The 14,640-nt window shown below is 44.6% G+C and overlaps 1 protein-coding gene across 1 annotated transcript in view; it reads right to left on the minus strand.

Annotated features, from left to right (window-relative positions):
• Positions 1-4,928: 4,928 nt before the first annotated feature.
• Positions 4,929-14,640, minus strand: part of SLC25A13 (solute carrier family 25 member 13) — a 204,543-nt gene continuing 194,831 nt past the window's right edge. Inside the window, exons 16-18 of the mRNA XM_045288636.1 lie at positions 6,579-6,737; positions 6,342-6,432; positions 4,929-6,053 (exon numbers count right to left, since the gene is read on the minus strand). Of these exons, the coding sequence (XP_045144571.1) occupies positions 5,867-6,053; positions 6,342-6,432; positions 6,579-6,737 (437 nt within the window). The 3' untranslated portion in view covers positions 4,929-5,866. The remainder of the gene's footprint in view (positions 6,054-6,341; positions 6,433-6,578; positions 6,738-14,640) is intronic.

The following is a 14,640-nucleotide window of genomic DNA, read 5'->3' on the forward strand; positions in this document are numbered from 1 at the left end:
AGTTGGAAAAAAAATCGTCTTTTTGAGAAAGAAATGGGAATGCGGCATTTCAATCTTTTATTCTCTTTTGCTCAGGAAGAATATGTTGTCAATTTGGGGTGGATCAGTCAGCAATCTGCTTTAATGTTGACACACGCAGTAGGAGTCGTGTCAGGTTACCCAACAAGCAAGGTAACCTCTTGCTTACTTGTGCACCACACCATCAATGATGCAGTGCGAGCTCGTGAACTTGTTCACTATCGAGTAAGGATGCTAGTGCTTACCTTTCCTATTGGGCAACCTGCGGCTCTCCATTCACTTTCGGGGTTGCAGGAAACTTGTGGGGAATCAAGTCAGGCTTTCCCGCCCCTAGCGGCAATGGAGATCTCTGGCCCAAGATTCATTTCAGCAACGCTCTCGTTTAATTTGTAAACTATCTCCATTCTACCCAGAAGGACAAGTACCCATAGATGGTTACTTTCAATTTGGTTATCTCCAACTTTGGTTGAGGATGGGCATTTTCTAATTATAGTAGAGATTTTTTAAAAATTATTTTATTGGGGACTCGTACAATTCTTATCACAATCCATACATCCATCCATTGTGTCAAGCACATATGTACATTTGTTGCCATCATCATTCTCAAAACATTTGCCCTCTACTTTAGCCCTTAATATCAGTTGCTCTCCCCCCCCCATGAACCCTTCATAATTCATAAATTATTATAGTTTTGTCATAAGTTACACTGTCCGATGTCTCCCTCCGCCCTCTTCTCTCCTGCCCATCCCCCAGGGAAGAGATAATACTTAGATTCTTGTAATCGGTTCCCCCTTTGCATCACATTGCCTCGCACTGTGCCAGTTTGTAAATTTACCTTTGCTTTCCCCCCATTACCTTCCAATTTCAAACCTGTCAGGCAAATGCTTCAACTTTACCTAACCTACTCCTTACTGACTCTAAGAGGAACCTCTGGTCTAAAGGCTTGTCAGGAGTCACCAGGTCCTCAGGCTCTGGAATCCTCTGCGATAGCAAATGCACTGCCTATCTAGGAAGCAACGAGACTGCGGCCTCAACTGCTATGTTCAGGAGTCATTCAAAATTCTGGGCCAACATAAGAAACTTTCTGTACTGAATTCAGTCCACAGCTCCTGCACAGAGCAAAGAGCATTTACGTTGTCCATACCCCTGGATTTGAAACCGTGTGCCTTCATTTAGTAGCTGAGACACATTGGTCAAGACATTTAACCTGCATTTCTTTTTCCTTGTTTGAAATACAAGGAATAGAATACTATCTTAAAGTACCATGATCCATTAAGGTTATGGGAAGGATTTAATGAGACCATGTCTGGCATTTCTAATAGCTCATATTTATTGAATCCTTACTAACAAAAGACCATCTTCGTGTGGAGAGAATTATGCACTCTTCTCTCATTTGAAAACCGCCCATTAATGGACCAGCGTACGAGCTGGGAGAATTGACTAAGGATGGTGGAGGGGAATGATGGGAGATAAGGAAGAACATTTTAATTGGCTTTCTTGCATGCTATTCTGAGTATATAGACCTTTCTCCACCTTGTAAAACAGACTATAGCATGCTTGCACAAGTCTTTCGAGGGAACCAGAGTCCATTTGAAAATTAGCTTAAGCACTGTCTGTCCCCAAAGCGAGCATCCCCGTGGAGGTGGGTGCACTAGAATGAGAGGAGCCGGGGGCAGTGGAGCCTAGGCAGCGGAACCAGTGGGCTTGGGGGGGTGTCTGTGACCCAGGAGGAGCACACTTCAGACAAGTACCACTAAGTGTGTCTTCTTAACTTTCCGTCTAAAGTTCTTTGAGGGGACTGTGGTTTTGCCTTAATCAAAACCCCCTTACCAGCCGGGAATCTAAAAATAAACAACATTATTTTATGAGGTTAGCCCAGCAGATGAAAGCAGGTTCCATTTAGGCTCTTCTTTGGAGTCAATTAATACATTTGCTGAAAACAAACCCTTCTGAGAGGTCCCGCTGGCCGCCGGGCTCCAGGCTCGAGGTGCACATAAGCAGCTGGAGGAGATGTGCAGGGACATTGAGCTGTGAGTGAGTGAGTCATTTATTTTGTGATACTTCTCAAGCTTGATGTAACATTCATCTCTAACATGACTTTTTTAAAAGCCTGACTTGAGCAGGGCGCAGGAAATGGAAATGTGTTTAGTTACATATGACCGCCCTGGCTCAAAGTTACCAATTCACTGAAACTGATTTTAAAGACCTGTATTTGCTTTAAGAGATTTACAGCCTCTGAAGTAACTGATCAATAAATAAGGCTGGGCTTCTCCGGCTCTAGAGTCATGGACTTAATAACAGCACTTGTAAAGTGGGAAAATAATGGAGATTACTTAGGGTGGGAAAAAATCATTTCTCATAATCCGTACACCCATTCATTCATCTATTTTGCCTATACCCATCATCCACCAGAAAACAAAACAAACAAGGATCGAAGACACACTCTCTACCTTAATGAAACCCAGACAAGACTGTCAGTGAAAGGCTGCCCTGACCAAAGGAGGGGACAATGGTTTCACTTTTAGCAGCGAACGCTTTGTGGGCTTTGCAGCATCGAAGGAGAAGAGTGGATCATTCCCAAGAGAAAAAACAAAAGGCACAGCCCTTTTGTGGGAAGAACCATTTGTGGAGGGAACATCTCATTGCCCTGACCAGGGAACGTGCCTTTTAGAAGTCTTTGGAAAAATCCACATCCTGAAAGCATCGGATTACCCTGCATTTAAAGAGATTTTGCTCAGTGGCAAGGATACAAATTATCCCCACCAGCATGGCTTCTGTGGCGAAAAGACGGAGAGAGCTTTGGGGGGAAGTTTACCTGGCAGGGCTATAAGGGGGCCACAAGAGATCATGAACCGGCACCAGCGGAGACTCCCCTCCCTCCACTTACCTGAAGGATTCCAAGGTGACTTGTGGGTTACCTAGTCCAAGTAGCCTCCAAACAGCTTCAAGCACAATTTGTTCCCGTTTTTCTTCCCCACTCGGAGTTATGTGCTGCTAAACATTTCCAGAAGACTGTCAAAATGTAAGCATCCTGAGGTTTACAGCGGCCACACCATTAAACAACATATAAGCACAAAATTTTAAACATGGTTTTCCAGCAATGGTAAATATTTTAGTTAAGTAAAAACTGAAGCTTGAAATGCAATAAGCATTTAAATGACTCCTTTCTGTGCCAGAATTCTTATGTTCCCCTGTGCAACCCTGGCTGCTGGGATTAAGGCGACCCCAGGGAGCTCCGCAAATGGTTGTGGGTTATGAGGTGCAGCATGAGCTTGGCAACAGCGTGCCACCCAGCCTCAAGAAACCCAGCCACGACGGGAACCCAGGAATCCGTGTGTTCCCTTTGTGGTCTGCTTCACATATTTTCCCCTCCTTGGAAAGGGAAAAAAAAACCACCAAAAAACTACTAAAGTCAGGCCATATCCCCCTCCTCCCCTACACACACACACACACCTCAGGAGGTGGACCAAGGCCCTGGGGGTGGTGCTGGTCCCCTTGAGTGGGCACGCAGGCCGGTGGGGGTTACCCGTCCTTGGTGTGAAGGAGGGAAACAGCTGGATGCGGAAACGGCAGCCTCACCGCTGATGAAGTGGTGTGCTGTCACTGCAGGAAGAAGGAAAACCCGGAACAAATTTTGCATGGTTTTCACCATGCGGCGATGGCAGTCCTAGTCAGGGATGTCACAGGCCTGCCACCCACCGCGCAGAACTCAGAAGGAAACTAGACCTCCTCAAACGGCCTCAAGTCGCTGCCTACCCCTGAGCAGAGGCAGCCAAGGATTTTAAAGAAACACAGACATGTGGCCCTTCCTCCACTGGCTTCTGAGACCCTTTCTCTCTGAAATACTGAAGAGAATCACTCCCAGCTACTGACACAGAGAGCCGAAGCCAAGGCACGCTCCCATCAAATCAACAGTTCTCGCAGCAGCAGCACCAGGGCAACACACCGGGTATGAGATGTGGGTCAACTTTTTTTTTTTACGAAGGAAAATGAATCTTCTATAAAGTTCCCAGCCCATGAAGGAAAGGAGGCAGATACACCCTCGGTGATTTCTCTCCTTTCCCACAAGACCGAAGCGGGAATGCTTTGGTAGTGTAACACCATCCAGTTTTAAAGACAGATTTGTGACTCTGGATTTTGAGGGAAATCGGTTGGTTTGTAGCTAGTGGCTGCTGTCGCTTGTCCGAATCCAATTGTCATTTCACACCTGAGTGGGCCCAATGGGGCTTCGAGGTTGGTTTTGTCAAACATTCCTGAAAGAAGCCAGGCAAGTAATCATCTAATTCTGCTGAGAACAAACGTTTTACTCACTTAAACAAGAAATAACAAAAACCCAAACCCAGAGATCTGTGGATGACCCTGCCTCTACCCAGTCCCAGGTGATGACTTTCAGGGCCGCCCTGTCTACAGCAACACTCTTTCTCTCCTTATGGTGGTCTCCTTCAATGTTTATTCATACTGACTAGCAACAAGAGGGGTCAATAGCATCTTTGGGAGTGTAACTGCAGTCTGAGAGTCCTTAATTCTGTTCGAGATGAGCTTATTTTTCTGAATAGTCATAATGCTGGCCGAATATTCGCATATGCCAGGGTACAAATGGCATATGGTTTTAGTATGAGCAGGGGAGAAGGGGAGAAAATATGTACCATGCCCACTTCATACCTGTTTCCATACCTACCTCTCCCGGAAGCTTTCTGGTACTGCAGGTTAAATGTAGTTTTCCTCTCCCTCTCTCTGAACACACTATACTGAAAAGAAGGGCACGCCTTTCCTTGGAAGATCATGAGCCGGCACATCCAGGCCAGTGGGAGTAAAACCCACTTAAACAAACCAAACCTAAAAGCAGGGCTTCCAATTACAAGAATTAGTATAGTCGTTCACCACGTGGCATGGACGACAGCACACTGAAAGAGTTTAAAAATAGTTTATTTCTACTTTCACAAGCACATATACCTCTGAGCATTCTGCAAGGCACCACAAATTAAATGAAAGCTCACATTAAAATATAGTTGCGTCTTAACATGATTCAAGGTAGATCTTAATAGCAAATGGGTGCTACTTACAGGGAGGGAGGATTAGGGCAGCCACAGGGCCGTAGGGTGCATGCATCTTCCAGTGACTACTGAAGTAGGTCATAATTAACATCTGTCCATCACACGGATAGCTACCCAGCTTTCACAAACACATCCACAGGGGCCACATCCCTTGGTTTCTGTGTCTATAGGATAAAATGCCCAACGCATGTTTCTAAAGCACCACGGCTTTCCCCTAGTAGCCGGTAACAGAATGTGACTACTACACATCTTCAATGTGGTTTTCATTACGCACCCCCCCACCAAAAAAACAAAACATGTTTCACGTAAAAGCTTCATAATGTAATCCAGAGACTGAATTTGTGTATGTTTAACATTTGAAGCCAGGCTGGTTCTATTTTTTTTTTTTTCATTTCTCCTAGTGTTTTCTACTTTTATAAAGTTGCGCCCAGCTTACTACCCATTTAAACCTGACCGGATCCTTGCCTCTGGGCTCGGTCATTGCCTTGCAGGGGCCTCTGTGGGACACTCATCCCCTTTGTGCCCTATTCGCTCCTCTCCTCAAATGATGCCGTGTGGATGAAATCCGATACAGGTCAGATCCAAGGCTAAGACTCAAAGAACAATGCTTAATGATTTCACAATGATCCGCTAAGAAAAACACACAGACAATGAACGATTCCACTTTATAAAAAGCCTCGGCTGGCATTTCCACAGGGGCTGGAAGGGAAAGGGATGGGGTGCTGCTTCAATCCGCGGGGTCTTTTCCCCACTCTTGTCACAACGCTTCGGGCTGCATCCTAGGGCTGCTCCGACTATGGGCTTCCGCCGGCCACTTTTGAGGTAGACACCGAGGGCTTGTAGAGAGGTAGATAGAGTCCAAATTTGTTTTCTATCCCTGCAAAAGTTGCCACTGCCAATCTGTAGCCCCCGACGTGGTCAGGATTTGGAGCAGGCAGTGTGATCCTTGATTTAGGCACTGGCTCAGTTCCCATGGGTTTTCTAAAGGAAGCAGATATTGAGTAAAACTCTGTTTCATATAGTTTCATTTTATATATATATGAGATATCAACCAAAAAACAAAATCCAACTTTCCCAAACTGTTAAATGAAATAAGGCATGGCTCAATTTTAAACACATGCACGTTTTACTCTGAAATGTACTTGTTAATAGGATTCCACTATTTTCCTAAGTCTTTTCTATGTTATCACATGAACTAGATTGATGTGCTGTCTCCATTAGAGTGGGGTATCAGTAGCCGCAGAAATCCAGATTTAGCAAGATACTTACACTCCTCCAAAATCAATGTAGAACCACTGCTGTAACAATTCGTAAGTCAGCAAAGTTACACCAAACTGTGGCGAGGATCGAAATACCCGGGCTTTGGGAGGGAAAAGGGAGAGATAACAAATACAATTAAATTCTGAAAAAAAAAAAAATATATATATATATATATACACACACACACACATATATATATATATATTGGACCCCAAATGGTTAGTTAAGAACGGATTATTTCCATACCAGCAGCCCCTTTCCACAAAGCTTTGGGGCCTTCCTCCCGCAGGATCTTTCTGAAGCAGTCTATAACGCCGCTGTAAGTGGTCTGGCCAGCCCGGGCAGCCACCTGTAATCTCGTCTTGATAACATCAGCAGGGGTCACTAAAGATGCCGCAGGCATACCTGCAGGAAAGACACAGTATCATCTCAGTCCGGTCACACACTCACTATATAAAAATATCTGTGCTGTGAACTGCTGGTCGTGAAAAAAAAAAAAAAAGGTAAGAGTCAAATGAAACAAAATGCCTATTTCTCTGTCCTACTGGAGGAACAGCTAGAAGTGTTTTGCCTGCAGGGACACTTACACACATTCAGTAACCCTTACCCCAACCACCTGCCCTTCCTTTGTAATGCCTATGTCTTTTCAAAAGTCTTCAGAAAATTTGTATCCGGGTCATTCCTGCAGAGGGAGTCCTGGCAGCGCACACCCACTGACCATCTCCAACGGGGGTTAGGCCTGGGGAGCGGCCTTTCAAAACCAAGCATCAACTCCTTCAGCTTCATGGCTCCCCTACCTGTGGTTTCTGAGGCACTGACCCGTGGTTAGTTGTGCAACACCGACCCAGCATCGCCTATGCTGTCTGCATGGGGTTGGATCAGCTCAGTGACACTTAACCACAAAAACATTGCTGCAAGGAGTTGAGGGTAAATGGAGAAGTCCAACCCCAGCCCCCATTTCCTGTTGAAATCAGACACTCGCTAAGTTATCAGGGCCAATGTTTCTGAGGTGATGCTTGTTGAGCGTTTCCTTCGGCCTTTCTGCAGCTGCCAGCGACCAGGGGAAGAACCGAACCTCCTCTCCCACACGGCACCCACCAAAAGAACACACACAAGCCCTGCCTCTCCAGTTCCAACAGACAAACACAGGCTCCCAGGAGAAGACTCCCACAGATAATACTTTAGGATTCCTCCTTCCAAAGGCTGCCATCCTTTTCAAAGAATAGTTGACAGAAAGCTTACGGTTAATAATCAATGAAAAAGGGGCCAGCTCCATTATCAACTAAGTGGACATCACCACCTTCCCCCCAAGAAGAATTCACTTCAGAGGATAGCACTGAAGCTACAGCTCAAGAGGGACTTGTCTGATCAGAGCACACAGGAGCCTAGGAGGGGGGAAAGGGAAAACAAAAACAAACAAACAAAAACAAACAGAAGCACATCCTGGCTCACCAAGCCCTGAGGACAATGTTTCTGCTCACAACAGCAATGCACAGAGATGCCCACAGGGCCGGCCCCACCATGGGTCACAGTGTTCCTCATTGACCCATAGCACCATTGGGGACAACACTAGAGACACACGGCGGGAATTGTGCCCGCTGTGAGCTCACTACGCTGAAGTCGCCACTGGGGGCATGTAGCAGAGCAGCGCAGGGAGCAGAGCAATGAAGCCCCCAGGGATGGATGCGGGACCAGGACATGGCACCCCATCAGACTTGACTAGAAAGCACTCATGAAGGACAACAAATAGACCCTGAACTATTTATAGGGTTTTTTTGTGTGTGTGTTGTTGTAGCTAGTGTTTTACTTTCTATTGTTGCTTCGTTGTACTCAGTCTTGTGATGGTACATAGCATGTCTACCTGGAAGGGATAGGCAGGATAAACAAGCCAGAAGAGAGAACAACGGGATGACAGTTCCGGGGGACATGGGAGAAGGGCAGGCAGGGGAAAGGAAGTGGGTGTTAATAAACCAAGGAACAAGGGAACAACAAGTGATCCAAAATCAATGGCAAGGAGGGAGGAAGAGGTCTGGCAGGGCTGGATCAAGGGCAATGTAACTGAGAGGAATTCCTAAAACCCAAATGAAGGCTGAACATGATAGTGGGACAAGAGGAAAGTACAAAGAAATAGAGGAAAAACTAGGAGGCAAAGGGTAGTCAGAGAACTAAATACAGGCATATACAAATGTAAATATATTTATATATGACAAGGGGGAAATAGATCTATGTACATATATTTATAGGTTTAATATTAAGGAAACAGATGGACAGTGGGCCCCTGCTCAAGTACTCCCTCAACACAAGAACACTTTGTTCTAACAATTCGGCAGTCTGAGATACTCGCCTTCCTGGTATGATCGCTGAAGACAATGGGTGCACAAGCAAATGTGGTGAAAGAAAGCTGATGGTAGCTGGCTACCAAAAGATATATAGCATCTGAAGTCTTAAGGGCCTGAAGATAAACAAGCAGCCATCTAACTGAGAAACAACAAATCCCACATGGAAGAAGCACACCAGCCTGTCCCGACTCAATCGCTGAGGACAAAGCAGGTGCATACTCAAAAGTGGTGAAGAAAGTTGATGGTGCCCGGCTGTCAAAAAGATATAGTGTCTGGGGTCTTAAAGACTTGAAGATAAACAGGTGGCCATCTAGCTCAAACAACAAAGCCCACAGGAAAGAAGCACACCAACCTGTGAGAGCACAAGGTGTCGAACAGATCAGGTATCAGGCAGCAAAGACCAAATAAATAAATAAATCATAGCATTGTGAATGAGGGGGAGTGCGGAGTGGGGACCCAGGGCCCATCTGTGGGAAATTGGACATCCCCTTGCAGAATGGCTGCGGGGAGGACGTGAGCCAGTCAGGATGCAGTGTAGCAATGATGAAATATACAAGTTTTCCTCTAGTCATTTAATCCAAAATGGGTAGTCCATGCTTAAATTTTTTTAAAGTGAGACTGTGCTCAGAAGACACTGTCTCTCATGGTTTTATTACTTTTCCATTATGAACCTGTTCCAAACCAAATTGGTCAAATGCAGATGCATAAATATCCTTTGCTTTTTTTAAGGCTTAATAATTCTGTAAGAATTTCTTTCCAAACCAACATGGTCTGGCTAGCAACTACATCTCATCCTTCTAACAGACAGCATTAAAGTTACAGTGTCTGTGCGTGTGTGTGTGTGTGTGTGTGTGTGTGTGTAAGAGAGAGAGAGGTGCACACATTTGCATACTACATGCTAGCAAATTATATTACAAAAGTAGAATCCTTGCCTCTTCCACTTTTACCTAGCTTATTAAACTAAATTAATCATAAGTAACAGTTTTTATAAAATGCATCACCATTTTGCCCGTGGAAAGCTAACTTTCTACCCAACACTTCACAGAGGAAGTCATACTGAATTTCCTATTAGCTTGGAGGGATTATTGCAATTTGGAGCCAGGAATTTATCCTCCGACATAATGGAAGGAAACATGAAAAATGCTTAGAAACCCACTATGTTCACACCACGAATATTGTTTTACTTCCTAGTTTAGAAAGAGTTTATTAGCGAGGGTGTCTGTTTTGCACAGGCAATAAAATCCTCCTGCAAGAGTGGGCAGGCGTGTCGGGAGTGGGGCTGTGAAAGAAATACAAGGAATAAAGTGCAGTAGAGAGTTTCCTTTCGTTTGAGTGGTTTCCATAAACATTTCCTTTTGGTGAAAAGAGAGAGAAGACAGGGAGGAGTCGAGGAAAGAAGAAAGACACTGATTAGATTAGCAGAATCAAAATGCGAGAAAGAAGGTCAGGTTATCTGGCAAAAGCAATCAGTGTTCCGGGGGATGCTGGCAAGATCGGCAACATGAACAGAACTCCCACTGTCTCCGTTCCCAGCTCCCAGCTATCCTCACGTAGCATGCGCTCAGGTCTAGGAGGCCCTGGGTGTACCCCCAAGGGAAGGAGGAGATTTTAGTGTGGGGTTTGCTAAATTGAGCTGGGGACCAGCATTAATTAGGCAGCTCCAGAGCAAAAGACGGCAGCAAATACCTGGAAAGAGCTTGTCCACCCAAGATGCACTTATGTTCTAGAGCAGGGTTTGCCTGGTGACGGACTTCTGGCCTCCAAAGCCGATCAAGGGGTCTGGCCTTTCTCTTTTTCTAAAGACAGCAGTGAATTCCTGGTAGGTACAAATGGTAAATGCATTCGACTGATAGCTGACAGTTTGGGGGTTCCACCCATGCGAGCCTCAGAAGGCTTGGTGATTCATTTAAAAAAACTTGGCTAGTGGACACCTTATGGGTTAACCTGGAACTGAAGCCCATAAATCGATTGGCTTATACAATAAACACCAACACCTGTAAGGAATACACTCCTTTAAATAATCAACTATGGAGAAGACCAAACACAATCAACATTTAACCAAAAGGCAAGGAAGGGCTGGAAAACTGGCTGGAGGAGGTTGGGCAGGTGGAGTGGGAACTGCGAGAGTTTCTGTACACCGGGGGCATGGCAGTCACCAGGGAATCTTGGGCACGGGTCCTTGGATGGGAATATGCGTGCCGGGTGGACGTTCTCCTCAAACAATCAAAACCGTGTATCTTTTCTCCTGCTGGAGCAGGATTCTAGTTTGATATACATGGAGTTACCATGAGTGAGAGTTGTGAAACTGCTCGACAAACTTTTTGAAGCCCTCTAGGAATTTGAATAATTCTTAAATTAACCTTGATTCCAAAAACATACAAATGTGAAGGGTCTTTAAAATGTTCATGGAAAAATCCCATTATCTTTCTATTCCATTTCTCCATGTGATTTTTGAAGCTTCCTCAGACCATACCTACCTACCTACCTATCCATCCAACCATCCCTCTACCTACCTACTCACTGTCAATGCCAACTCACAGCCACGCTACAGAACAAAGCAGTCCCTTTAGGGTTCCAAGGTTATGGGAGCAGACAGCTTTTTCTTTCTCTGATGGGTTCAAACTGCTGACCTAGTAGTTAGAAGCTCAATACCTAACCAACTATGCTACCAGAGTGCCTTAAATAGATATTTGCAAAATTATATATAATATAGCATTTACCCAAGATCCTATTTCTGTGTACGAACTAGTGGCCTCAGTTACCCTGGCCAACCTCTGCATACATCAAACACATTTGATGCTACTTTCCCCCCTCATCCTAAAAATGACTTTTTATCCAGAGAATGGTTCCCCCATGCCCACCCCTTGACTCCTAGTCTCCGCATACATACAGAGACCACACAGTGTCCCCCAGGTTGGTCCACATTGGACTATGCTTCCAGAACTTCTCTGTCTTTGTGGCATGGGGTATTTCCTTGTATGTAGAAACCCCATTTTGCTCATTAATCATTCGTTGATGGAAACTTAGGTTATTTCCATCTGTTGTTGCTGTTGTGAACAGTGCCGCAATGAACAAAGTGTGCAATCGAGCTCCATGGGGTTTCTCGTTGTGTTTTGCTTTTCACTCTTGTTTAGGCTTTCACAGATAACAGAGGGCTTCCTAAATCCAGGGCAGCGACATTGCAAAGGCATTCAGAGTCTACCTACCGGGAGTCTATCACTTAGAAGAAAATGTAGCATTGAGCAAAGGCACAGTGGAATGTAGAACCCATGGGGGAAATGTGCTTGGCGTGCAGTGGAGAGGGAGACTGGTTTTCCAGAGGGGTTTTATTGGCTGCTCTGGAAGAAACTGCCAAGCCTTTCTTCTAAGGCAACTCTTGTGGACTCAGACCTCTACCCTTTCAACTGCCAGCCCAGGGCATTAACTGCGTACACCCCGTGGGACTACTCTAAATTAACCCAAGACACTCTACTCCCTGCATCCATTTCTGCCTTGCCTTCTTAGCTGTGTGTGTGTGTGTGTGTGTCTGTTTTCTCCTCCTCTTCATCAATGACACGTCCTCGGGTTGAGGTTCCTCTATACCCCTCAGTATGACAGCATTTCACTTCATTACAGCAGTGAACCTCCTACTTCCAAACAACGCCCCAGTCTGAGACTCCAGCTAGATGTGATTTGTGGGGGTGGGGGCCGGGGTAGGGGACAATGCAACCCATGATAGCTCTTCATTCTGGAGGCAGAATCAGTTCTGTCTCTCTTGGGCAGAATGTACGAAGCACCTACTTTCATTTTTTTATTTTTTTTTTTTCTGTATCTGTGGTCATGTGTTAGAGTCCAACTGCTCAGTAAGGCTGTCTTGGCTATAGTCATTATGGAAGTCGACAGCAGGGTTTCTTTGCTAACAGTACTGGGTAAGTGGATTTGAATTGCTAAGCACAAATGGATCAGCTCCCCAGGGACCTTCATCTCTATGGTACAAGTGCATGTGACCTTATACTTGCCCAATCCAGGCAGGTGCCCTTTCTTTACAACAGAGTTCTGAACTGTTAGCTTAGAAAGGAGGGTTGTGTGGAGCTCTACATAAAAGCAGAAGTGGGAGGACTGGCCTCCTGCGTTAAGTGCAGTTCTTTAACAAAAGTTTATGGTTTGTTCTAAAAGCCTCCCCTCCATGCCAGGCCATCTACTGTCCACTCAGAGGTGGAGATGCTCTGGTTCTGCTTTGACATTAGAAATGACTTCTCCTGTCAGGATTTGGGCTCAGGGGTCTTTCCGCAGTCTGGTTTCAGAGCCAGTGATTCTGTATCCTGTCAGTCAGTAACTCCTTAGTGACAGTTCTCGTCTGTGGTGGTGAGGGCCGGTGCTCAAAATTTTCTAATATCACTAAAGCATTTTTTAAATGTATTTTCTGATATTTTAAGAGAGGAGAAGAAAGGTGGATGAACATACAGTCACTCTATTACCCTGATCCAACCCATTAATTTTGTTTCTTTGTTTAAGACTCTAAGAAAATCTCAAACATTATATCCAAGTAACTAAAAAAATTGTGCCAATAGTGTTTCTAATTCTTTAGAAAAGTACCACTGTCAGCATATATATATAATATTTCTCTATCTGTGCATGGGACAGCTTCTAAACTATTCCTGAATGACAACATAGTCTCAGTTAACTAATTCCAGGGAAAAGCCTTCACAGGGTTTGACTGCTCCCATAGCGTATCAGTCCGATAGTTAAAATCATCTGGTATGATAGATCATTCTCCTAAAGTTTTGGAAATGTTAGTTATTCTCTATTTGATACTGCCAATAAATCATATTGAAGTGTCTTACATTATGTGAAAAGCAGCATGTGAATAACAGAGAATTACAATTTAGTTTCTTAATTTCAGGGTCCCTGTTTCAACCCGAACCAAGTGACATGCTGAGGCTCTTAGGAAAATGAACATACATTCAAATATAATTTCATCTAGATCGAGTCTGTGAAATAACAGAGATGTTTTCAAGTATTTAAGGATACTCTCAGATTATATAAAACATACAAAAAATGTAATGGTGCAAAGAACCTTAAACCTAAGATTCCTTAGGTTAAGAAATGCCAACAATTACTTCTATTAAGTGATGCATATTACCAAAAAGAGTCTAACTTCAAGTCTAATCAAGTTCTTGGGAAGAAAAAAACATCAGATTGGCTTAATGAACAAGAGAAATTACTATCAAAACATAAAAGCATGATCATATTTACTTATCACACATTAATCCAATTTATAAATTTGTGATAGATAAACTGGAGGGCCAGTGGCACAGAGGAAGGCCCTGACCGAGATGCACCGCATCGACGCCATGGTTACGAGAGGGACTCCAGCAGGGGGACAGCACTGTGAGGACGACAGGCCTGGGCAGGCTTTCGTTCTGTTGCTCATAATGTTGCTATGGGTCAGAACCAACTCGATGGTGCCTAACAACAACAACAAATATATACATACATGCATACCTATATACGTATCACACACCCACACACAATGGGACTTCTAAAAGTTTGTGGGAAAATCCCATTATCTTTTAATTACATTTTCCCACAAATTTTTGAAGGCCCTGGGGGATGTGTAAATGACGGAAAAGGCAGTGAGCCAATGGCGAGGTTGGGACTGAAGCTGAGGGTTCTACACTCTAGTCCTGACGTCATGATTTCCTGACGTAGGCACAGTGGTCTCAATGGCACCTATGTAATCAGGATTCCTGAGCAATGAGGAAAGAACAACTCCCCCATCTCTTAAGAATATCGCCTTTGCAGAAAAGCAATTACAGGGGAATTGAAGAACTGCCTGGGTTCCTGTCTCTGTGGGTCCCCTAGACCACAGCCCAGACAAAGGGACGTACAAAGCAGCCAGCAGTTCGTGTTCTCACCACTGTCCAGGGGGAAGAGCTCTAAGACTCTGCCCTTGGGAGGACATTATCCAAAGAAGGTCATCCCATGAT

Source organism: Echinops telfairi, unplaced genomic scaffold (assembly GCF_000313985.2).
Source record: "Echinops telfairi isolate 266 unplaced genomic scaffold, ASM31398v2 ScPeMD7_23;HRSCAF=83, whole genome shotgun sequence".
Classification (NCBI taxonomy): domain Eukaryota; kingdom Metazoa; phylum Chordata; class Mammalia; order Afrosoricida; family Tenrecidae; genus Echinops; species Echinops telfairi.